The sequence below is a fragment of the Nyctereutes procyonoides genome, unplaced genomic scaffold (assembly GCF_905146905.1).
Source record: "Nyctereutes procyonoides isolate TBG_1078 unplaced genomic scaffold, NYPRO_anot_genome, whole genome shotgun sequence".
Lineage (NCBI taxonomy): Eukaryota > Metazoa > Chordata > Mammalia > Carnivora > Canidae > Nyctereutes > Nyctereutes procyonoides.
This window is the reverse complement of record NW_026575132.1, coordinates 16,747,077-16,771,548: the sequence shown is the minus strand read 5'-3', so window position 1 is coordinate 16,771,548 and position 24,472 is coordinate 16,747,077. Positions and strand designations below refer to the sequence as shown.

Genomic DNA, 24,472 nt, shown 5'->3' with positions numbered 1-24,472 from the left:
GGTTTTGAGAGCAGAATCAGGACTCAGACAGCTGACCTCGAGATCTTAGCACTAGCAGCCCCTACTGGCCATTATGTGAATTTTAGTCCACTTGACATTTTTGAACCACAGAACTTTTGCTATGTGAATCATCCATCAGTTTTTTGAGATGTTAAGGATTTTACTTCGTTCTGCCGCCCTCCCTTGACATGCAGGCTGTGCAATCAAGCACCATGTACCTTAAAGCATGTCTCTTAACAGCTATGTTCTGTTCCATGCCTTTGGCTAAGTGCTGCCTTTCACTCAGAGAGTGTTTTGCACCTCTCAGGGAAATTGTCTTAGCTACCCCCCCCAGTGCTGCCCCCAGCCCAAATTTGACAACAGGGCCTCCACACACTCAGTGAAGGCTCCATGAAAAAAAAAACTGGCTAATGGGTGATAGCACACTGAATGGGGCTCACTTCTTGGGATTCTAAGCCCTTATGCCAGCCCTCATCTGTTAAAAGTTGGTTTGAGGGGCGCAGTTGGCTTAGCAGCCGACTCGTGGTTTTGGCTGACATCAGGATCTCAGGGTCCTGAGACGTGGCCCTGCATCTAGCCCCAAGTCTGATGCCCCAAATGGCAGTGCAAGGTCTGCTTCAGGATTCTCTCTCTCTCCCACTGCCTCTCCCCCAGCTTGCTTGTGCATGCGTGCACTCGCTCTCTCTCTCTCTCTCTCTCTCTCTCTCTCTAAAGCAAATAAATAAACAGTTGATTTAAAAGCTTGGCTCTTTTCTTGCAATCACCTTCTATGGCTTGGTTGTTCTTCTTCTGCTACAAACCCAGGGATAAATATCAGTCATGGCTCACTTCTCTTATAGGAAGGGTTTGCCCACTTCTAGAATGAGGATCATTAGGCTTGCTTGGCATCCTCAGCTCACTGCTCACTGATGAGTTATTACAAATAACTGATTTTATGTCTTAATCTACTCCTACTGTGACAACTTCCTGCATCCTAACTGAAAGCAAAAGATTTTGCCTCTTGTTCCTTTTTTAAAAATGTTTACTACGTATTATTATCAGTTAATAAAATACTAAAACTTTTTGTAGAAAATATTTGGGGGCACCTGGGTGGTTCAGTCAGTTAAGCCACCGACTCTTGGTCTCTCTCAACTCAGGTCTTGATCTCAGGGTCATGAGTTCAAGCTCCTTACTGGGCTCCATGCTGGGCATAGAGCCTACTTTAAAAAAAAGGAAAGGAAAAGGAAAAGGAAAGGAAAGGAAAGGAAAGGAAAGGAAAGGAAAGGAAAGGAAAGGAAAGGAAAGGAAAGGAAAGGAAGGAAAGGAAAGGAAAGGAAAGGAAAGGAAAGGAAAGGAAAGGAAAGGAAAGGAAAGGAAAGGAAAGGAAAGGAAAGGAAAAAGAAAAAAGAAAATATTTGGATAATGTGTGAAATACAAAAGCGGGGGGAAGGGGGGGTTCTGAATTCCTACCAAAAAGAAACACTATATTTCATGTATGTCTTTTTATTCTATCTCTATGCAGCATTTTCTATTGTTTTGAGCATCTACATTCCCAATTTACATATAACTTTATTACCTGGGGGTTTTTTCGGTTAACTACATAACAAAGGAATTTCCTAAGGCCATGAGCTCTTTACAAAAAAAAAAAATTATAGGAGTTTATTTAACTTTCTCTGGAAGGTTCTTCACTAGAAACTTAAATTCTTCAGAATATTGACTATAAATATTAATGGTTCAATGAACATTTTGTCCATTCAATTCCCACTTCAAATCCTTATACTTGAATCTTAGAAATAACATTGTAAGATCAAAGGATATGACTGCTTTGAAGTTTTTGTAATATACATTTCTAAATTGCTATCCAGAAGTTCATTTAACCTTTAAACATGAGACGTATTATATGGTAATTTCTACAGTCTGCTACTGCTTTAAATATAATACTCTAACGAATTTAATAAACTTCTGGCCTATCAGAAGTGTTCCTTCCCATCTTTTTCCTAAAAGTAACTGTCTTATCTTGTCAAGCCAACAGTAAAGAACTTATTAAAGAAACAATAGATGTTTAAAAAACCTTAGTCTTATTTATCCCAGTAAAGATGTTTATTCTTAATGTGCACATTTTTGTTTTTTATTTCTTGTTCCTTATATAAAAATTCTCATTACAACCATTAATAATTAATATCTCATAAATAAGTAATATCACTTTGCCTTAGAGTATATCAAAATTTCAGGAGATATCCAGTTTTCTTACTAGGGGATATTTAGTTTTCTTAAGTTTTTTCAAATTATTGCTTAGGGTTATAAACAAGAGAAAACACTCTTTACATTTTTAATTATGGAGATAAAATTATTGATGCTAACAAAATTCATCAATTTTTTTCAGTTAATTTTTAGATCATGTTTACATGAAACAATACATGCTTGGGTATACTACCATCCTTAGCTACTTTGATTGTTGGAATACACAGTAATCACAAAGAGTGGTTACAGGATTAGAGTTCAGTGTAAATAAAACCATGATTTAATTTAATGTCCATTTAAAAGCTGTGAAAGGCAAAATAAATAAATAAATAAAAGCTGTGAAAGACATGCCTTCATCATCATTTCATGTACAAATAAATTCATCACAGAGTACACTAAATATTGAGTATTTCTTTCTGTTGATGAAATTAAAATTATTTTCAAACATTTTATACAAACTCACTGTTAGTTTTAGCTCCATTGTGGAATACATCATCTCCTCACATTGACTAATTTTATCCAAAAAGTTTGTCAACAGTGACCTAAATGGAGCTGAAGGTCTTTCAGCAACTTACTAAAGAGTTCATTAAGGTGGTAGTGCTTTGTGTAGAAAAGAAGTAAGTTAAGAAAGGAAGTCCTGACTAGTGCAAAATGCAAAATCAAAGAAATCTGTAACTCACTGCTTCTCCTCCTGCTCTCCCTGCTTCTCCCCTCTCCAAAAAAAAATCAAGCATAAAGAAAAATCTCTAATGCTTGTAGAGTTTATGTATGACAGACTGTTCTCAGGGTCCCCATAAAAATCATTTATACATCTATTTATCATGTTCACTCTTAACATCGTATGCATGTATCATCATGCATTTTACTCATGAGGTTTGAGTGATAGGAAATTAAGCATGACTTTTAAAGCACCATGTATCACTTAAAAGTGACTATCTAGAAGTTTCCAAAGTTTACAACAGTTTGCTATACTGCAAATAGCACTGATGAAGAACTTGGATATAGGGATTCTGCTTTAGATCCTGTCATCAGTGAGCTGGGCCACTCTGACTAATACCTAATCTCTGGCTCTGAGCTGACTCAGGTATAAAATTAAGGCATCGTCCATAAGACCTAAAGGATGCCCCTTGCTTCTAAACCTTAATGCTACAACTCTAATCTTTCTTATGCTAATGAAATCACCTACTGGCTAATCTTATGAAATGAAAAATACATCTTTAAAATACAAATCTCAGGACGCCTAGGTGGCTCAGTGGTTGAGCATCTGCCTTTGGTCCAGAGCATGATCCCAGGGTCCTAGGATCAAGTCCCGCATCGGGCTCTCTACAGGGACCTGCTTCTCCTTCTGCCTCTGTCTCTGCCTCTCTCTCTTGTGTCTCTGATGAATAAGTAAATCTTTAAAATAAATAAAATAAGTAATAAAATAGAATACAAATCTCCTTCAGGAATATAGAATGAAATGAGATGTAGCCATTCACAGGTAACAAGAAATTGTAAATCATGGTGCTGACTACCTATTTTGATTTGTATGCATAATCTAATGTAGTATAGCTAAATATAATGTACACATAACATACTATAACACAATATACAGACACATATTTATAGTATATATGCATATATCTCAGCCAGATAACTCTAACTTAAAGAAAAAAACTAGAATGTTTCAGGTCCTACACCTTTCCTTAACTGGATAGCTAAAAAGATTCCAACTTTGCTTTCATCTTTTATAATCTTTGTGTCCTAGAATAAAGAGGTGTTTATATGTGATAGTTGACAATTAAGAAATGCAATAAAAATATTATTCCATTTTCCCTTAGGGGCTCACAAATACAAAGGTATCATTACCTTTCCTATGCTGATATCTTGCTGCAGGAAACGAAGGCAGTCTGAATAATTAGCCCACGTTTTATTTAAACTATACATAAAATCCCATGTTCCATTGGGGTTACAGTGTCGGAAAGCAACTCCTGTAAAGACATGAAGAAAAACATTGAGATTGCTCAATTCACTTGGCCCTCATTAGGGGGGAAAAAAAGTACATTTCTCTTTTTTTTAAAGTACATTTCTATTCCAAGTTAATCATTTCAGAAAAACTCAATACCTTTATGATTGAAGTCATAAATATAAGGAGGGCATGGGACAGCCAATATTTTCCCCACTGTTCCTCTGGGCCAACAAATGAGTCCATCCCATTCTGGGAAACAATTCCCCTCTAATAAAGAAAAAAATTAAAAAGCAAATAAACAAAAATGCAATTGGAACCAGATAATAGATGCACTCAAAATACAAAATTCCAGGTCTCCATCTTAGCAAAGTGTAAAACAAATTGGTGGTTGTGGAAACTAGAATGGGGTTGATATGAGGCAAATGTCCTAAGAGTCATCCACCTATTTCATAAAGATCTATTAATAGGAACATTTGGTTTGCATAAATTAAAAATATTTTAGTGATTCCACTAGATGTGAGTTGAGCAAGTAACATAAAGGAAACACTGGAATTCATTGTGAACATCTTTAGTAAAATTCAACCATAGTTATAACTACATTTTTTTACTTGATATTTTTAAAAATTGCTATTAAAAAATATGATATGTGAAACAAACTGAGCTTCCCAGGCATGCTCCAAGACTTGAGTTTGCCTTTTTACCAATACGTCTTTGCTTATTTTTTTCCAATAATTCTAGTAATTTGTTTGAGTCTAACACTCATGTCAAAATTCTCACAAGCTCTACTCTCCTCAAGAATCAAGTATAAAAAGATTTGGATTGGAGGTATCGAATTGACAAAATGCATCCATAACTGCAGTACTTTTCAAAACCTCCATTGCCACACCATGGTCCAAGTTCATCAATCATGATATTTACACAGAACAATCTAAAATTTGGAGACTCCAAGTTTGTCTTTATTCAGTTCTATAACTGAACTGATAATGTAATGTAACCATAACACAAGTAATATACATTTGTGAAGTCAAACCGGGATCAATAAATTTTGGGTTTTCAATTCCCAAAATTTAACTACTTGAATAATTTTATAGGTAGGTATTTGCATTTACCTTTTATTTTGTTTCATAGACATTAGGAAAATTTTTATTATAAAAATTTTTCATAAATATACCAGAATATTTATATATATACATATATATATACACACAAACATCGCCTAGAATTGATACTTGCTAATATTTTACCATATTTATTTCATCTAATTTATTTTCTTGCTGTGGTATTTTAAAGTAAATTGCAGACAGCATAACAGCTCACTCTTAAATATTTTGATATGCAGCTCTCAACCTTAAAAGAATTTAAAAGTGGAAATTTCTTAACTTACTGAAATCAAAATGCTGTTCTAGTTTTTTACACACACATTGAAGAAATTTTTCATTGAAAGGTAAATCTGGTCTTCCAGGGTCCATTCTTGCTCTCCCTTCATTCGTTCACACAATAAGCCAAAATCTCCCAAAGGCTTCCCATCTCACTCCCAGCAAAAGCCAAGTCTTTACAGTGTCTGAAAGCCCTGCAAAATCCACTTTCCCCGCTATCTCCTCAACTTCAGTTCTGCTAAGATCCTCCTAGTTCTCCCTCCAATTTGGTGTGTTCACCAAATGGCCTGAAGGCTTATTCCCCTCCATCCTACAGACTTTTATTCACAGCTCACTTTTGAGTAAACTCTCCCCACTTACAATTACATCCAAAGTACTCCTTATTCCCTTTCCTTCTATATTTTTTAACTGCATTCTCATCGCATTCCAATAGTAAGTGTGGGGAATTTTGTCTGTTTTTGGCAAGGGCTTAACAAATATTCGGTCAGTGTCAACACTCTGTTCTTCAGGACTCCTCTTCATTAGTTGTATATTGAACTTCCAAGAAACGAGCATATCCTCCATTTAAAAATGAGATCACTTTTAATGAGTGTTGTATTCATTTTTCTATTGCTACCATAACAAATTACCACAAACTTCACAGCTTCAAATAACTCATACTTATTATCTCACTATTCTGCTTTAAGTCAGAAGTCCAGTGAGTTCAGCCAGGACTGAGTTCCCCATTTCCTCACTAGCTCAACTTCTAGAAGCCACTTGGATTCCTTGGTTAATGACTCCCTTCCTCCATCTTCAAAGTCAGCAAGGCAGGTTGAACCCTTCTTACATTTCCAGTCTCTCCTCCACTCTTCTTTCCCCTTACTGATTCGTCCACCCTCCTCTGAGACTTTAAAGGGAACAAGAGATTAAATCTGACCCACCCAGATAATCCCGGATAACCTCCCTATTCTAAGGCCCATAACTAAACCCATCGGCAGCATCCTTGTGCCACGTTACATAGCATACACAGGCATAACACCAGGTAATAGGGTCTGGACATCTTTGGGGACCCTTATTCTGCTACCATGAGTACCATCCCTTACAGCTTTCTCAATTTTTTAATTGCAAATCACATTTACTGAAGCTGAGGAATTTTGTTCTAGCTGATGTTCATGTTGTCAAGTTGTTTGTTCAGCTTCGAACAGTCCCACAAACCCTGATCTGTACAGAAAAGAACTCAGCATAAACCTGAAATTAACTTTTTAGCGTCCTCCATATCGAATGGAAACAAATAACTTGATTTGCTTTGGGAATTGCTGAAGCAATAAGAAAAAGGAAATGTCTTCTGTCGCCTACACTGTTCTTACAGAAGAGGACATTTTCTTGGAAACAGCCTCACTTTGCTCACACAATAGAAGCCTGTGCTTCCCATATCACAAGCAACCCAGGAATCCATAACACTGGCTTTTGCTGCTGGAGCACAGCTTCACCTGTTCCTTTCCATCATTACCTGTGTTCTGTTTTACTTTCTTGTTTAAACAGAGTGCAGTGAATTAATCTCCTTCATCAACTTTACCCTAGACACTCTTCTGTATCTTGCTGCCACTCCATATGGCTTCCCATTCATTCACGCTGTCTTTAACAAGTCATTCATCCTCATTTACCTACAATCCTTTACCAGCTATCGTGCACTCTACAAAAACTGGACCTGGACACACATTCTTTTATTCCGATAGTTGCCCCTCTAAAATGTATGCTGCAGGGGTGCCTGGGAGGCTCAGTCAGTTAAGCACTCAATTCTTGATTTTGGCTCAGGTCATGACCTCAGGGTTGTGAGATTAAGCCCCATGTAGGGCTTCACACTGAGTCCCTCTCAGTGGGACTCCTCTTCCTTGGTCCCTCTGTCCCTCCCTGCTGCTTGCACTCTCTCTCTCTCTCTCTCTCTCTCTCTCTCTCAGATAGATAGATAGATGATAGATAGATAAAAGATAGATAGATAGATAGATAGATAGATAGATAGATAGAAAAAGAAAATAGATAAAATGCAATGTTGCAATTTTCTGGCAATAGTTACATAATGGAATAAGGTGTTCATACAAGTTTAAAACCTAATGACCATTTATTCTATAACTATGTATTTTTTAAACTACTATGGAGACAAATCTGCTGATATTTTCCTCATTCTCAAGGAGACAGTTTTCTAGTTCCCTATAAGATACCACCCCACACACATGCACACACACTCCCCAAAATTCAGAAAACCAACATTCCTCAAAAATAGTGTTTCTGTAGATTCTGTTCATCTCTCTGGCGGCTCTTGGGCAAAGAGAATAATAAATATTCACAAAGGTTGAAAGGATTGGGGAAGCCATGGCCTCACACAGCTAATATAGAGATCTTAATTAACATCTACTCTTTGATCATCATTTCACATCCTATGCGAGTAAATACTTTTATTCGTTACCAAGAAACTAATTAATTGCCTGATGATTCACCCATCTCTCTTTATAAATTAACACTATTAATTACATTCCTTGTTATCTCTTGTGTGTGCCAGGACAAACTACTTATTAGCGATGCTTGTCAAACTATGATCTTTACACAGAATGGTCTAAAATTTGGAGACTCTAACTTTTTCTCTTTCAATTCCACAGTTACCCGTAATAAGTGTAACCAAACATTTGTGAAATCGAACTGGGATCAATAATATTTTGGGTTTTGTTTTTAACTACTTGAATCATTTTATAGATAGGTATTTGCATTTAAACTTTCATTTTCATAGTCATAAAAAAATCTGTATTTTCTTTTTATTACACTTTTTTTCAAAAATAAAACATAGAATGTCTTATATATATATGTATATATGTATATATACATCACCTAGAATTGACACTTGCTAATATTTTCCCATATTTATTTCATCTAATTTATTTTTTGCTGTGGTATTTTAGAGTATATTGTAGACAGCACAACAGCTCATTCCTAAACATTTTGATACACCTTTTTCAACTTTAAGAGAACTTAAAGATGGAAATTTCTTAAATTACTAGCGAATTCAAAATATCATTCTAGTTTTTTTTACATATAAACTGAAGACATTTTTAGTCAATTTACTATAATTACATATATTTTCATTAAAAGGTAAATCAAAATTTGACCAGATTTAATTCTATCCTATTTGTACAAAGAAAGACCTCAAAGAAAGTGCCTTTTCTCTTTAAATATTTATTCACCTATATGTTTCCCATGATTCACACTTTCAGAAGTTTTAGACATAAGTTTATATCCAGATACTTTATTCTTTTTATGTGTCACTCATGTGACATGTGACTCTTCATCGTTGCTTGGCTTTGCCTATCCTATTCCCTCTGCCAGGAATGTCTTTTTTGTTTCCTCCTCTACACATCTAATTCCCACCCCCTTACTCTGAAAATGAAATGATTATTCCCCCAGGAAGCCTCCTCCAATCCATCATCCTCAATCAAATAAGATACCTTTTCAACGGGTCCATAGTTGTGATACTTCTGTTGTTAAACTTACACACACATACTCCTGTTATTAAACTTACATCTCCATCATCTCCATGGGGCAAGGACAGAATAGGGTCATTTTTTCCAGCACTTACTACAGAAACAATACACTGTGAGCAAATAATATATTTGTTGAACTGTTAAAGAGACACTAAAGATGACAATGTTGGACTAGCTAGTCTCTATATTCCAGCTCAATATTTCATGGGACTTTATAGAAAATAGTTCATTTAGCCTTCATAGATAATAATCTTTATAAATTCCTTAATGGTGATGTTACTCCTTGTTAGTAGACCTGCATGTTTGAGCTATCAGAATCAGTGCTCTTTACAGGTACATGAATGAATCTCTTTTCTGACACTGTTAGTGTCAGAGAACTCCTTCCTAGGAAAAGACACCTACAAAGACTGGATTAATATAAAAACCTGCTTTCTTAAAACATGGCTTTGCTGACTATAAATGAAAGGAATAGAGCTGAGGCCAGAAATTATTTCATAGGATCAGCAGGCACTGTATTTAGGGCTTTACCCTGGAAGCCTTTACTGATCTGTTGGCTTAGAGCTTGGATTTCGATTGTGTTCAAGTAACAAAAGATGAGCCTGAGGCCTGATGCAGTCAAGAAATTGAACAGGAACTCCATGTATAATGTCAGGATCCCATCCAGACATGACCCCATTAGTTAGTGAACAAGAAACAAAACTGTCCTTCAGAAAGAGATTGGCCATGAAATGGGCAAAAGACATGAACAGAAGTCTCACAGACGAAGACATAGACATGGCCAACATGCACATGAGAAAATGCTCCGCATCACTTGCCATCAGGGAAATACAAATCAAAACCACAATGAGATACCACCTCACCCCAGTGAGAATGGGGAACATTAACAAGGCAGGAAACAACAAATGTTGGAGAGGATGCGGAGAAAAGGGAACCCTCTTACACTGTTGGTGGGAATGTGAACTGGTGCAGCCACTCTGGAAAACTGTGTGGAGGTTCCTCAAAGAGTTAAAAATAGACCTGCCCTACGACCCAGCAATTGCACTGTTGGGGATTTACCCCAAAGATTCAGATGCAATGAAACGCCGGGACACCTGCACCCCGATGTTTCTAGCAGCCATGTCCACAATAGCCAAACTGTGGAAGGAGCCTCGGTGTCCATCGAAAGATGAATGGATAAAGAAGATGTGGTTTATGTATACAATGGAATATTCCTCAGCCATTAGAAACGACAAATACCCACCATTTGCTTCCACGTGGATGGAACTGGAGGGTATTATGCTGAGTGAAGTAAGTCAATCGGAGAAGGACAGTGTATGTTCTCATTCATTTGGGGAATATAAATAATAGTGAAAGGGAATATAAGGGAAGGGAGAAGAAATGTGTGGGAAATATCAAAAAGGGAGACAGAACATAAAGACTCCTAACTCTGGGAAATGAACTAAGGGTGGTGGAAGGGGAGGAGGGCGGGGGGTGGGGGTGAATGGGTGACGGGCACTGAGAGGGACACTTGATGGGATAAGCACTGGGTGTTATTCTGTATGTTGGTAAATTGGACACCAATAAAAAATTAATTTATTAAAAAAAAAGAAAAGAAAGAGATTGGCTTGTTTCACTCCTGGCTCCATGTAGAATTAGAATAGAAAACAACAGAAGAAACAATTCTCTGAAAATTTCTAACTAAAAGCTCACATTCATGTGTGGTTTAAATTTAGTTTAAAGTAGACTTAGGTCACCTAACAGAAGTAACAGAAATCGTCTCTGGAAAAATGTGTCTTTGGGGCACCTAGGTGGCTCAGTTAAGTGTCTGCCTTTGGCTCAGGGCATGATCCCAGAACCCTGGGATCAAGCCCCTCATCAGACTCCCTGCTCAGCGAGGAGTCTGCTTCTCCCTCTGCCCATCCCCACTTCTTGTGTGCTCTCTCTCTCTCAAATAAATAAAATATTTTTTTAAAAATGTGTTTTCAATGAGAACCTCATGAGATGTTTATCATAAATCATTAGACACACAGGGAATAAACCACCGTGTGAGGTAATAAGTATTGAAAAGCAAAGTCTATGAATATTAGAATTATCAAATATTATAATTCTGCTATTTGAATAAAAAACATAGGGCAGCCCGGATGGCTCAGTGGTTTAGCGCCGCTTTCAGCCGAGGGCCTGATCCTGGAGACCCGGGATTGAGTCCCACGTCGGGCTCTCTGCATGGAGCCTGCTTCTCCCTCTGCCTGTGTCTCTGACTCTCTCTCTCTCTCTCTCTCTCTCTCCCTCTATCTCTCTGTCCCTCATGGATAAATAAATAAAATCTTTAAAAAAAAAGAATATAAAACAGGTTTAATAAAAAAGAGAAGAAATTGAAAAGATATTGAAGATAAAAAAGACTATAAATACTAAATATAAAGATTCCAGAAAGTGAAAAATGGATAATCGAAATTAACTTAATGGATGGATTAAACAACCATTAGACAAAGCTGAACAAAGAGTTAGCAGATTGGAAAATATATCTGAAGAAATTACCAAAACAGTAGAGAAACAAAGTAAAGAAACAAAGAAAAGAAAAATATACAAGACATGAAGACACAAAGAGTAGGGAGAAAAGATCCTACATTTGTCTAACTGGTGTTCCAGAGAGAAAGACTAGGAGAATGAGGGAAAGCAAAGTTTCAAAGACAAAATAGCAAACAATTCCCACCAATGACTAAAGGCAGATCCTCAGACTTCAGAAATCAAATAAATCTGTACCTAGATAACAGAATAAAATTGCAGAATATCAAACTCAAAGAAAAGCTCTTAAAAGGAACTAGAGAGAAAAAATAATTAATCATCAACAAAGACTGAAAACTGATTTGCCACCAACAGCAACGGAAGCTAGGGCAAAGATTAAATAATATTCAGGTGCTAAAAGTAAATAATTCTCAACCAAGGATCCTATGTTCAGAAAAAGCATCTTTGAAGCCTGAGACAGAAATAAACACTTTTTCAGACAAGCAAACACTGAGAGTATTCACTGCCAGCAACTTCTAACATAAAGAAATCTTACAAAAAGACATTCTTGTAAATTTTTGAAGAAAAATTAAAATATATAATTAAGATAAAACTATATGACCTTATTAATGTAAAATTATATGACAATAACATATAATTTGGGAGAAATTAAAATATTTCAAATTGCTTATATTATTCAAGAGGTAGAAGTTATAGATAAACTTTAATAAAAATTCTTAAATTAAGTATTTGGAGATTAGAATGAAGTAGATCAAACCAGATATTTCATTATAGGGCATAGCTTTTTTTTTTCTTTTTAGGGAGGGAGAGGTGGGGGAAGAGGTAGGTAGAGAGAGAGAGAGTTAGAGCTTTAAGCAGGCTCCACACCCAGTGCAGAGCTCTACCCCAGGCTCAGTCTCACAAACCTGAGATCATGAACTGAGCCAAAATCAAAAGTCTTAAGCTTAACCAACTGAGCCATCCAAGCACCCTAGGGCATAGCATTTTTTTATTATTATTATTCAGTTTAGTTAACATATACTGTATTATTCTTTTCAGAGGTAGAATTTCGTGATTCATCAGTTGCATATAACACCCAGTGCTCATTACATCAAGTGTCCTCCTTAATGCCCATCATCTAATTACCTCATCCCCCCTCCCCCACCTCTCCTCCAGTGACCCTCAGTTTGTCTCCTATAGCTAAGAATCTCTTATGGTTTGTCTACTGCTCTGATTTCATTTTATTTTATTTTTTCCTTCTCTTTCCCTATGTTTATCTGTTTTGTTCCTTAAATTCTACATGAGTGAAATCATAAGGTATTTGTCTTTCTCTGACTTATTTTGCTTAGCATAATACCCCCTAGTTCCATCCAAGTCATTGCAAATGGCGAGATTTCATTCTTTTTGATGGCTAACAGTCCATTGTATATGTATACCACATCTTCTTTAATCATTCTTCTGTCAATGGACATCTGGTCTCCTGCCATATTTGGCTATTACGGACATTGTGTTTACAAACATTGGGATGTATGTGCCCCTTTGACTCCGTATTTTTGTATCCTTTGGATAAATACCTAGTAGCACAATTTCTGGGTTGTAGGGTAGTTCTATTTTTAACATTTTTGAGGAACCTCCATACTGTTTTCCAGAGTGGCTAAACCAGCTTGCATTCCCTCCAACAGTGCAAAACGGCCCTCTTTCTCCACATCACTGCCAACATCTGTTGTTTCCTGAGTTGCTAATTTTAGTAAGGCATAGCTTTAAAGACATTATCTGCTGCATTCTGACTGTTAGGAAGTTAGGAAAATCAGTAAATAGCACCTCTCTTTAAAAAAAAAATTCCTTAATTATAATCAACTATCAAGACAAGAAATTTTCCCATGTAAACTATTATAATTTACCTACTACTCCAAAGATTCCAATAAGTAACTTTTTTCAATGGCCACAATAAGAACTGTGAGTGAGCACCAGGCCCCAAGGAGCACAAGCCACAGGTTCCTGTATATTTACAAGAGTAGAACCACCCAAAAGCAGCAACACCACCACAAGCTCACCCGTAGTATTGTTTTGCTTTTCTAGTTCCCCACTTGAATTTGGAACTAATTGAGAAATTACACAAAGAGTCAGGCATATGGAAATTAAATGATTATTTTATTAAGAAAAAAAAATTTTTGAGAACAGGGCTTAGGTACATATAAAAGGGCCTCCTTGTTTGTTCTTCTGATATTTATCTGTACTACCCAAAAGTGCAAGCAATATGCGCAAGAAACAGAGCCTGCCCCCTCCAAGCCTACTACCTAGTTAAGGGCAAACCAGTACTCATGCTCTCCGCACGCAAACAGATCTGAGGCCTGAGAAAGAGATTGACATGCACATGCCCAGCTGCTACTCTGAAACTCAAAAATCAGGCAAGTCATTCTGTCCATATGGAGGGAAGAGCTTGTGGTTAAAGAAATGAGAAGAGCCTGATTCCATTCTACACGCTCCGTATAGAAACACAGAAAGACTAGTGAGGAACACTCTGCTACTACTTAAAAGGGAAACTTGAGTCTTTTTGAGGATTGGGGTAGGAACACAAGAAGACATAATTTTCAGCACCTTTACCTCCTTCCTGGAGCTGAGCTGTGATGTTGAGTTCACACTGTACTTTAGCTTTCAGCACAAGGACAATCTGCTCCTCTATAGTAATGGTGCCATCAGAATCCAGCTGTGGAAATGAACAAAATACAAACAGAAAAATATTCCCATTACCTCTTTTTTTTAAGCCATGACATAATCTTTCATTAATCTACCTCCTAATATATTTGAAAATTAAAGTTTTGATATCCAGCTATCTGGAATAGTCTTCTGAGTCAAACTTTTTACAAGATATCTTTCACCAGACACCTTGATACCCATTCTCACCCTGGAACATGCTTCTAACATACAAGTGAATAATGAATTCTTATTGAATGAGTTCACCTTGATTTGACTTTAACAGCACTAGTCATGGAGAGGAAATTCTACTTTGGAAAACTTTCATTTCAATGAAATATATTTTAAGCATGACAAAATATTCAGAAATGTTTGTTCCAAGTGTGATGCTTGGACCACCTGAATCTAATGCACATATAAAATGCAGATCCTTAGGCTACACATCAGATTCAGTGAATCAGAATTTATTTTTGGAGGTGGAGACTGATAATCCTCATGTTTCACAAGAACACTTTGTGTTTCTTGCACTAACTTTAATGGGTTTGAGAATGAACATATTTGAAGGCACACAATAAGTGTGAAGATCATTCTATTAGTCAAATTACAAATCAGAGAAGCAGAACTATTAAGAGATTAAGGTAGATTATAGAGAAATACAGGTAGAGATAGAGACAATAAGTACTTGTTTTAGGGGTTTGATTAAATGATTGTGGGAGGTAGTTAAACAATCTCCAGAAGGCTTTTTTTTTTTTGAGGTGGGGGGGCGGGGGTCCGATGCTGGATGTGGAAATCTGAAGGTCAGCCAGTAAAAAAGAGAAGATGAGTGTAAACAGAAGGAAAGTAAAAACAAACTGGAACCATGAGCATGAGCTAGAAACCATGAGGACACACTAGAGTACATGCAAATTCTTGGCAGCTCCAACCCTCATACTGTAGGTGTCCAGCAGAAGCTGGCATTCTTTATCATGGGCCTAAACACCACTTAGCCCAGGAACCAGAGAAATTAAATGAGGACCCAGGAAAAGAAGAAGCATCTACAGACTTGGCTGCTATCTCTCCCCAATGAGCTGAGCCAACAAATAAACAACAACGTGTGAGATATGAAAGTACCTGCCTTGACCATCTGAATGTAAAAAACAAAATGGCTGCTGCTTCACTTCTGTTCTCCAGTGCTCATGAAAAAAATCTCTTGTGTGTCACCCTAACCAGAAACTAAAGGGAATGTGGATTCTAGAAAAAAAGATTTAACATAGCCAAGTTGACAAAGCCAACAAAGTCACCCAAATCCACCTCTGCCAACTTGGCACCCATACCCATCTCTTTAAACCACATTGAATTTCCAGAAAACTCAATAACAAAGTCATGCTTCATCTGACACGATATAATTCATTTGGTACCAAGAATGAATCCAAAAAACAGAATTTTAATGAGGGAAAGGTCTTTGTTATTTTCAGCTATGTAACATATTAACCCAAAACTCTGTGGCTTAAACATTATCTCACAACTTGGGAGAGGCTTAGCTGGGTGGTTCTGGGTTTCAGTCTCTTATGAGATTTCAGTTAAGGGTTCATCTAAAAAAAAAAAAAAAAGACTTCATCTATAGATGCTTTCACCTAGACTTGACTGGGACTAGAGGATCCACTTCCAAGATGGCGCACTCACACAGCTATTGGCAGAGGGCTTAAGTTCCTCAGTGGCTGATAAGAGGAAGAAATGTTAGTTCCTCACCATACAGTTCTCTACATATGGTGCCTGAGTGTTTTTACAACATGGCAACTGGCTTCTCATAGATGAGTGATTCCAGAAAGAATGCAAGGAGAAAGCCACCATGCCTTTGATGATCTAGTCTCAGATGCCATCCATGGTCATTTCAATCATATTCCATTAGCTAAAACAAACCACCAAGTCTCACTCAGGAGGAGAGAAATTAATCTCTACCTTTTCAAAGGAAGACAGCAAAAAATTTATAAATATATCTTTAAACAACTACAATTTTCTACAGGTGGTCATCTATTTTCTAGAAAGAGGCAGCCCAGGTGGCTCAGCGGTTTGGCGCCACATTTGGCCCAGGGCGTGATCCTGGAGACCTGGGATGGAGTCCCACATCAGGCTCCCTGCATGGCGTCTGCTTCTCCCTCTGCCTGTGTCTCTGCCTCTCTCTCTCTCTCTCTGTCTCTGTGTCTCTCATGAATAAATAAATAAAATCTTTAAAAAAAAAGAGAGAGAATACTGAGTACTGTGGTTTTGTAGATTTATTAACAATAATAGGGTCTAGGGGCACCTGCCTGGCTCAGTTGGTTAAGTGTCTGCCTTCAGCTCAGGTCATGATCCCAGCATCCTGAGATCGAGCCCCATGTTGGGTTCCCTGCTCAGCAAGAGTCTGCTTCTCCCTCTCCCTCTGCCTCTACTGCTCTCTTACTGATGCTCACTCTCTCTCTCTTTGAAATAAATAAATACAATCTTTAAAATAAAAATAAAAATAATAATATAATAACAACAACAACAACATCCAGAGCTTTGCAATTCTGTTTTTCTGTAGGGACTTAGAAATTCTTACATCAAATGAGATGATAAAATCCATCAATTTAACTAAGTGACCAACTCCCAATAATACAATCTTTTGCAAACCCCAAATCTTTAATCTCAGGCTGCAAATACTTATTCGCTAGAATCATTCTTTAAGGAAAGTGGGAAAATAACTCTTTTTATGTTGTGCAATAAGACACTACAGACTAAAAAAATAAATAAATAAAAATTTTAAAAAAGACACTACAGACTAAATATTAGAAATAGATGTTTGTATTATTAGCCATAAAAACTTAGAGATTACTGATTATTATGATTTTAAATAATATATAAAATGACAGACTGACAGGTTACCTTGAAATAAAGGATACAGAAAAAAAAAATCTATCAGAAGAACTAGTTTCAGTGTTAAAAAAAAGTCTTATTCCTCAGAACATGAGAGACTCCTAACTCTGGGAAACGAACTAGGGGTGGCAGAAGGGAAGGTGGGCAGGAGGTGGGGTTGACTGGGTGATGGGCACTGAGGGGGGCACTTGATGGGATGAGCACTGGGTGTTATTCTATATGTTGGCAAATTGAACACCAATAAAAATTTTTTTTAAAAGTCTTATTCCTGAAAATTACGAGTTTATTATTTCCTAATATATTTATTATAAAAAAGTAGTGAATATACCAGTGAATAGTCTGGTATATAGTCTTAGAGATTTCTAGATAATATTCATAGTTCAATGCTCACATTTAATGATATTTATGAAAAGAGAGAATAAACAAAAACTAATTTTTTGGATTGGAATACATACCATAATTTAGTCCTCAGGTGAACACAATGCAGATCTTGAATTAAAAGTAGCTACATTAAAAGTGAGCCCTAAAAATCTCACTTATCCAGAAGGGAGAATGAAATGTGGGCCTGATGATCCATCTGGGTGAGCACTGTAGGAAAACTGACATCTTCCCATTCATTATCCAGAAACAGCCAAGCATCATACACATTTTTTCATTTTGTTTTCTGGCTGGGTTTTTGTTTGTCTTTTCAGTTCAATGGTTACTTTCTTTTACCTCAATCCTAGAAAACACTAAGTAAGCTGTGACCAAGTTTCAGAACTATAAATTTGATTAAGAGAAATTTTACTTGAGTTACCAAACATGAACATTGCAAATCATCCCTTGCCCATTTTTACTTGAATAAATATATTTTTTGTTTTCTTTTCTGCAGATTTAGCCTTTGTATAGGGATAACCTTTCCAGGAACATAAGCATCATATAATCTGTAGCTGCTATGGATATTTTGCCCTACACAATGTGGCCAGTTTAACCAGAAGCAAATTTGGTTAGACTATGCTAATTTATGATATTCTAAATTGGCCTTTAGTCATTTCAAGTGAGAATAAGGAAATGTTTAACATCTTTTAAATTGCTTTCTCTCCCTCCTTAGTTACAGATACAAGTGTTCTTCACAATAGATGGACAGTAAAATCATAGGGTACTTAAAACAGAAGAATTTTCATGTCCAAAGTCTGTTACTCCAAGAGCAACAATTGCACCCAAAATAAAATGGCACATTTAGTAAAAAAAAAAAAGATATTAGTAATTTTTCTGGGCAAGTAACCATTTACAATTTGAAATAAAATGTTGTCTTTTCCTGAAAATAAAATTGTTGTTATAGATACTGATTGGTTAAAGTCAGAATATGCAAATTCTTATAATTGCAATATTCACACTCATTCCATTTTTAAGCAAATATGAACCCATAAATTAGATGTTTGAACATAAGAGGATTCAGAGAGGCAAAGAGCAGGAAGCAGACCAGCCAGGGACCATAGATCCCAAAGAACACCACCAGTGGTAAATTCTCAGTGTTCTTTCTGCCTTATGTATTTGGGGCTTGGAGTTGAGACGCTGGCAATTCTGAAACACCAAGAGATACTGACAAAAAAAAAAGAAGAAGAAAGAAAGAAAGAAAGAAAGAAAGAAAGAAAGAAAGAAAGAAAGAAAGAAAGAAAGAAAGAAAGAAAGAAAAAGAAATAAAGCCTCAAGAAAACCATGCTCTGTACAGCAAGGAGGGAAAGAGACGGCCTGACTAGATAGAAAACTTTTACACAATAACAGTTCGACCTAAGCCAAACTCCACAGGAAAAAACCTGCACTTTTATGCCTACTGGCAGGAGCCACGGCCAAGTGGAGAGCCTAGACTCCCATCCTTGGCGAGCTGTAAGGAGGTGACCCTACACTCCCTCCAGAGAGGTCTCAGAGCAAAGAAGAGAGCCAGGACATCCACCCACTGGTCTGTGACATGGCCATCATCCCTCAGGAATCAATGGAGACCGTGGGGAGCCTGGACTTCCACTCCCTGCTGGCAGTTAAAAGGTACCCCCCTTGGGGCACTGTCAGAAAAGACCAAGTAGGAAGTCAGCCTAGCAATGAGGCACCCTATTGTGGTATCAGTGGAGACCACATGGGGAGGAGAACTCACAACCCCACTCATCAGCAACAAGGAGCTCCCCACCTTGGGTGTCAACAGCAGCTGGCTGGGGAAACTAAACCTTTACTTCTACGGATACTCTCACTTCCCCAACTATATTAACACCAGATAAAGTAGACTTCAGAGCAAACAAAAGTACCACAGACCAAGAGGGACATTATATAAGAATAAAAGTATCATTCCACCAAAAAAAAAAAAACATAACTATCTGAAAAGTGTATGCATCAGAAAACAAAAATAGGGGCACCCAGGTGGCTCAGTCGGTAAACCAGCTCTTGGTTTCAGCTCAAGTCATGATTTCAGGGTCATGAGACTGAGTCCCTCGAGGAGCTCTGTGCTCAGCGGAGAGTCTGCTTGACATTCTCCCTCTCTGTCTCCCTCTAGCCCACACGCTCTCTCTCGCTCTCTCTCTAAAATAAACAAATAAATCTTTTTAAAAACCAGAAAAAATATGTGAAACAAATATTGACAGAATTGAAAGCGGAAATAGATAAATCCACAATTATACTTGGAAACTTGAATACTCCCTGCTCAATTGATAGAACAATAAGACAGAAAGGCAACAAAGAGAACTCAACAACACCATCAATTGAAAGGATCTAATAGACATTTATAGAACACTTCACTCAACAAGTCAGAGTACACATTCTTTCCGAGTGCTCACAGAATAAATACCAAGACAGACCATATCCTGGGCCATAAGATAGATCACAAGAAGTTTACAGACTATGTTCTCAGACACGATGGGTTCAAACTAGAAATCAAAAAGAGAAAGATAACAGGGAAATCTTCAAACACTTGAAAACTAAAGAACATACTTCTAAATAATCCACGGGTCAAAAAGGAAGTCTCAGAGGAAATCAAAACAATACACTGAACTGACTGAAAATGAAAATTCAAAATATGTGAATGTGAAGGCATAGCTAAAAAGATGCTGAGAGAAACTTGCAACACTAAATACCTACATTGGTAAAGAAGAAAAACCTCATATCAATAACATAAGGCTCTACCTCAAGAACCTGGAAAAAGAAGAGCAAACTAAAACCATAGCAAGTAGAAAGGACACAATAAAGATAAAAATAGAAATCAGGGGCACCTGGGTGGCTCAGTCAGTTAAGCATCTGCCTTTGGCTCAGGTCATGATCCCAGGGTCCTGGGATCAAGTCTTACATTGGGCTCCCTGCTCAGCAGAGAGCCTGCTCCTCCCTCTCCTGCTCTCCCGGCTTGTGTGAGCTCTCTCTCTCTCTCTCTCTCTCTCTCTCTCTCTCTCTCTCAAATAAATAAAATAAAAGAGCTAGGTCTTTGAAAAGACAATAAAATTGACAAACTTCTAGCAAATGAACAAAGGAAAGAAAGAGAGAAGACACAAAGTAATTTATAGAAATGGAGAACAGATTAGTAGTTGCCCTGGGGTTGAGGAGGAGGAGATGTGAGTGTATCTATAGAATGGCAACAGACGGGGAATCTTTTGGAGATAGAAAACTTGATATCTTGACTGTATTGATGTCAATATGTTGGTTGTGATATTTACTACACTTTTATAAGATGTTACCACTGGGAGAAACTGGGTAGAGGGTATCAGGTTCTCTCTGTATTATTTCTTACAACTGCATATGAATCTATAATTATCTAAGTTAATTTTTTTTCAAAAGAATCAATGTGTCCTAACTTGAAAAAACACAATATATATAAAAATATTACCTCATTTTAGTACATGAGGATCTGCCACAAGGTGGTTGTAAAAAAACAAAGGTAAATAAGAAGTGTTAAAATATGACTATAGTTTTGCAAAAATATCTCCTTTATAAAGTGAAGTTTCCTTGATGTACATAATGCCTTCTTAGAAAGCTATTATAATATTCATATACTAGATTTGGCTCTAACTCAGAAAAGATTGAAAGAGTATGTTTAAAGAGAGTGCATTTCTTTGGACTACTTTCCACAGCCCAAGAGAAAGGTGAGCTGGTCTACAATAAGGACTTTTGTTTGGAATTCAGGATTTGTCATACAGTCTAGTATCAATGAGCCAAATAATAAATCAGTTTTATTAACTTTCTACCCATGTTTTTACACAGGCCTCAGAAGAGTTCATACAGACCTATTAATATTTTATTTTACTTTCTTAAGTACTGATCTCACTCTTAAGAGTGTGATTCCCTTAAGAGCAGCCAAAGTTTTACATTGTAAAGTGAATCTGAGATGAAGTATGTTTTTAATTACTTAGAATTTACTGTCTGTAATATTGGGTTTAAATAGAGAAAAGGATTCTGTTATAATAAACTGATAGCTTTGGAGAAAATATTGAACCATCCACCTTTAATTAAAACATCAACTATGAAAGTGTCTCCCCCTTTGTCCTTTTTTAACTCAAACAAGTAAAACAAGTTATGTAGATAAAATACACAGCATAAACACACGCACACATGCACTCCACCACACAAGTGTCCATACCTCTCAAGTTTTTTAATCCTTTCACAAACTGAACTCTAACTCGGAACTAAATCTAAAGACCAGTCCATTTTGCATATTAGACAGTAAATCATAAAACTTCCCAGGACTCTGTTCATGCAGGAAGCAAACTGAAAACAGTTTAAGAATGCAATGTATTAATCTGTGGCCTCACTGAAAATCAGTTAGGATCCTTCACACCTATCATTCAACCTTCTTCTTTCATTTTAACCACTCAAAATTATCAGGTATTTGTAGAGCTCCAAATACTCCTTAGAAACCAAGCATATGGGATCCCTGGGTGGCGCAGCGGTTTGGCGCCTGCCTTTGGCCCAGGGCGCGATCCTGGAGACCCGGGATCGAATCCCACGTCGGGCTCCCGGTGCATGGAGCCTGCTTCTCCCTCTGCCTGTGTCTCTGCCTCTCTCTCTATATATATATGACTATCGTAAATAGGAAAAAAAAAGAAAGAAACCAAGCATAGGGGGCACCTAGGTGGCTCAGTGGTTGAGCATCTTGCCTTCGGCTCGGGGTGTGATCCCAAGGTCCTGGAATTGAGTCCCCCAGTGGGCTCCCTGCAGGGAGCCTGCTTCTCCCTCTGCCTGTGTCTGCCTCTCTCTGTGTGTGTCTCTCATGAATAAATAAATAAAATATAAAAAAGAAAGAAAGAAAGAAACCAAGCATAGTTAATTTTTTAAGTCTTCTAATGATTATAGAGATGGAGAACAGATTAGTGGTTGCCAGGTATTGGAGAGAGCAAGGGACACGGTAAGAGAGGGAAGAGGCTGTAGCTATGGAAAGGTAGCAGGAGGGATTCCTGTGTTGAAACTGTTCTGTATCTTGACTACAGTGGTGGTCACGTGCATCTGCACATGTGATAAAACTGCATAAAAGTAAATGCACACACACACCATTGAATACAAATAAAACCAGTGACACCTGAATTAAGCATGTGGACTGCATTAACATCAATTTGCTGCTTGGGCTATTATATTACAGTTATAAAAGATATTACCACAGGGAGAAATTGGATAAAAGGTATACAATATCCCTATATTATTTCTTACACTATATATGAATCTACAATTTTCTCAAAATACTTTCTTCATTCATATAATAAAGAGTTTTTAGCGAATTGTATTTAGTTTAATGATTATAACTGTGACAGAAAGACCAACCAAATTTTCAATTAAACGCAATATAATCTACTAGTTTGAACTAAATTAAGTTCAAATATGTTTAGATTATTTGGCAAAGAACTTGAGTGCAAAAGAAAATCATGGATTAGGTAGCTCCCCAAAATTTATAGGCTCCTATAAATATGAAAGATTCCCTACAGTCTCAAAGAAAATCAATTACAACTGACAATTTTTAAATTCCCACCCATTACTAGATCTCCCAAGCAAGAGATTGTCAACTATTAATCATCAACTAATTTAAAATGACTCCCTTGGCAATTCAGTGAAGTAACTGTATCTTCCTCAAAAGTAATTTACTTATTTTATGGGAAGTTGCCATCAAAACACAAATTCAGAATTAGCCAAGTTAAGAACTATGCACACGGGGTCAAGTAGGTTTGTGCAACATTCAATTCCCAAGTCAAAAGCTCTATTTTCAAATCTCAGCAAAATTGGCACAAGAGTTTTAGTTACTTAAAAACCTAACTAGCTAGTACTAAAACCTAACTAGCTAGTACATTAGAATGGCTTTCAAAAATCATTCCACACTGAAAATTTGGAAAGCTTTCTACGAACATAGAAAAGCTAAAAATTTGCTTTGAATGGTATCCCTGTAATTATGGGGAAATACAGAATTTCAAATACAGGCATACCTCGTTTTAGTGCACTTTGCTTTGTAGCACTACTCAGATGCTATATTTTTTTACAGTTGAAGGGTTGTGGCAACCCTGCATCGAGTGAATCTGTTGACACCATTTTTCCAACAGCATTAGCTTATTTTATGTCTCTGTGTCACATTTTGGTAATTCTCACGATACTTCAAACTCTTTCATTTATTATTATATTTCTTATGGTGATCTGTGATCAGTGATTATGAAACACTGAAATCTCAAATGATAGCATTTATTCAGCAATGAAGTATTAATTAAGAAATGCACATTGTTTTATTCAGACCTAATGCTATTACACACTTACCAGACTACAGTATAGTATAAATAAAACTTTTATATTCACTGGGAAACCCAATAATTTATTTGACTCACTTTCTTACAATATTCACTTTACTACAGTGGTCTGGAACCAAACCTGTAATATCTCCAGGGTAAGCCTGTAGATCTTAAGTGTTCTCATCACACAAACACACAAAAAGGGAGGCGATGAATTTGTTAATCAACTGGATAACCATTTCACAATGTATATATACACTAAATCATGTTGTAGTTGTACACCTTTAAAAGAATCACAGTGTACAACCAAAGGAAAAAAAATGAAATGCAATACAAAATAAGTAAGCTACCCCCACCCTAACAACCAGTGTTGGCCTGTTTGGGGATGTAACAAATCATCAAGAAGATGATTATTTCCTTCAGGCAGTTGGCAACCAGAATTTGAGGTAGAGAAAATCAGGCTGCAGGCCAAATTTCAGTGGCCAACATTCCATCCATTTGTATCTATAGTGTCACCACCCCAGGCAACACATCTGTCATGCAGCATAGCTGTGGGATCCTGGGAAAGAGTAGCGGCTGGGAAAAATAACATGATTGATATCCAATGGGAATGAGAAGGCTAATTTTGAGCAACAGCAATGAGGTAAAATCACCATTAATAAT

The 24,472-nt window shown here is 37.0% G+C and overlaps 1 protein-coding gene across 1 annotated transcript in view; it reads right to left on the bottom strand.

Moving 5' to 3' along the window:
• PTH2R (parathyroid hormone 2 receptor) overlaps positions 1 to 24,472 on the bottom strand; it is an 80,046-nt gene that overhangs the window by 40,963 nt on the left and 14,611 nt on the right. The window contains exons 2-4 of the mRNA XM_055345546.1: positions 14,139 to 14,241; positions 4,325 to 4,435; positions 4,069 to 4,190 (exon numbers count right to left, since the gene is read on the bottom strand). Of these exons, the coding sequence (XP_055201521.1) occupies positions 4,069 to 4,146 (78 nt within the window). The 5' untranslated portion in view covers positions 4,147 to 4,190; positions 4,325 to 4,435; positions 14,139 to 14,241. The remainder of the gene's footprint in view (positions 1 to 4,068; positions 4,191 to 4,324; positions 4,436 to 14,138; positions 14,242 to 24,472) is intronic.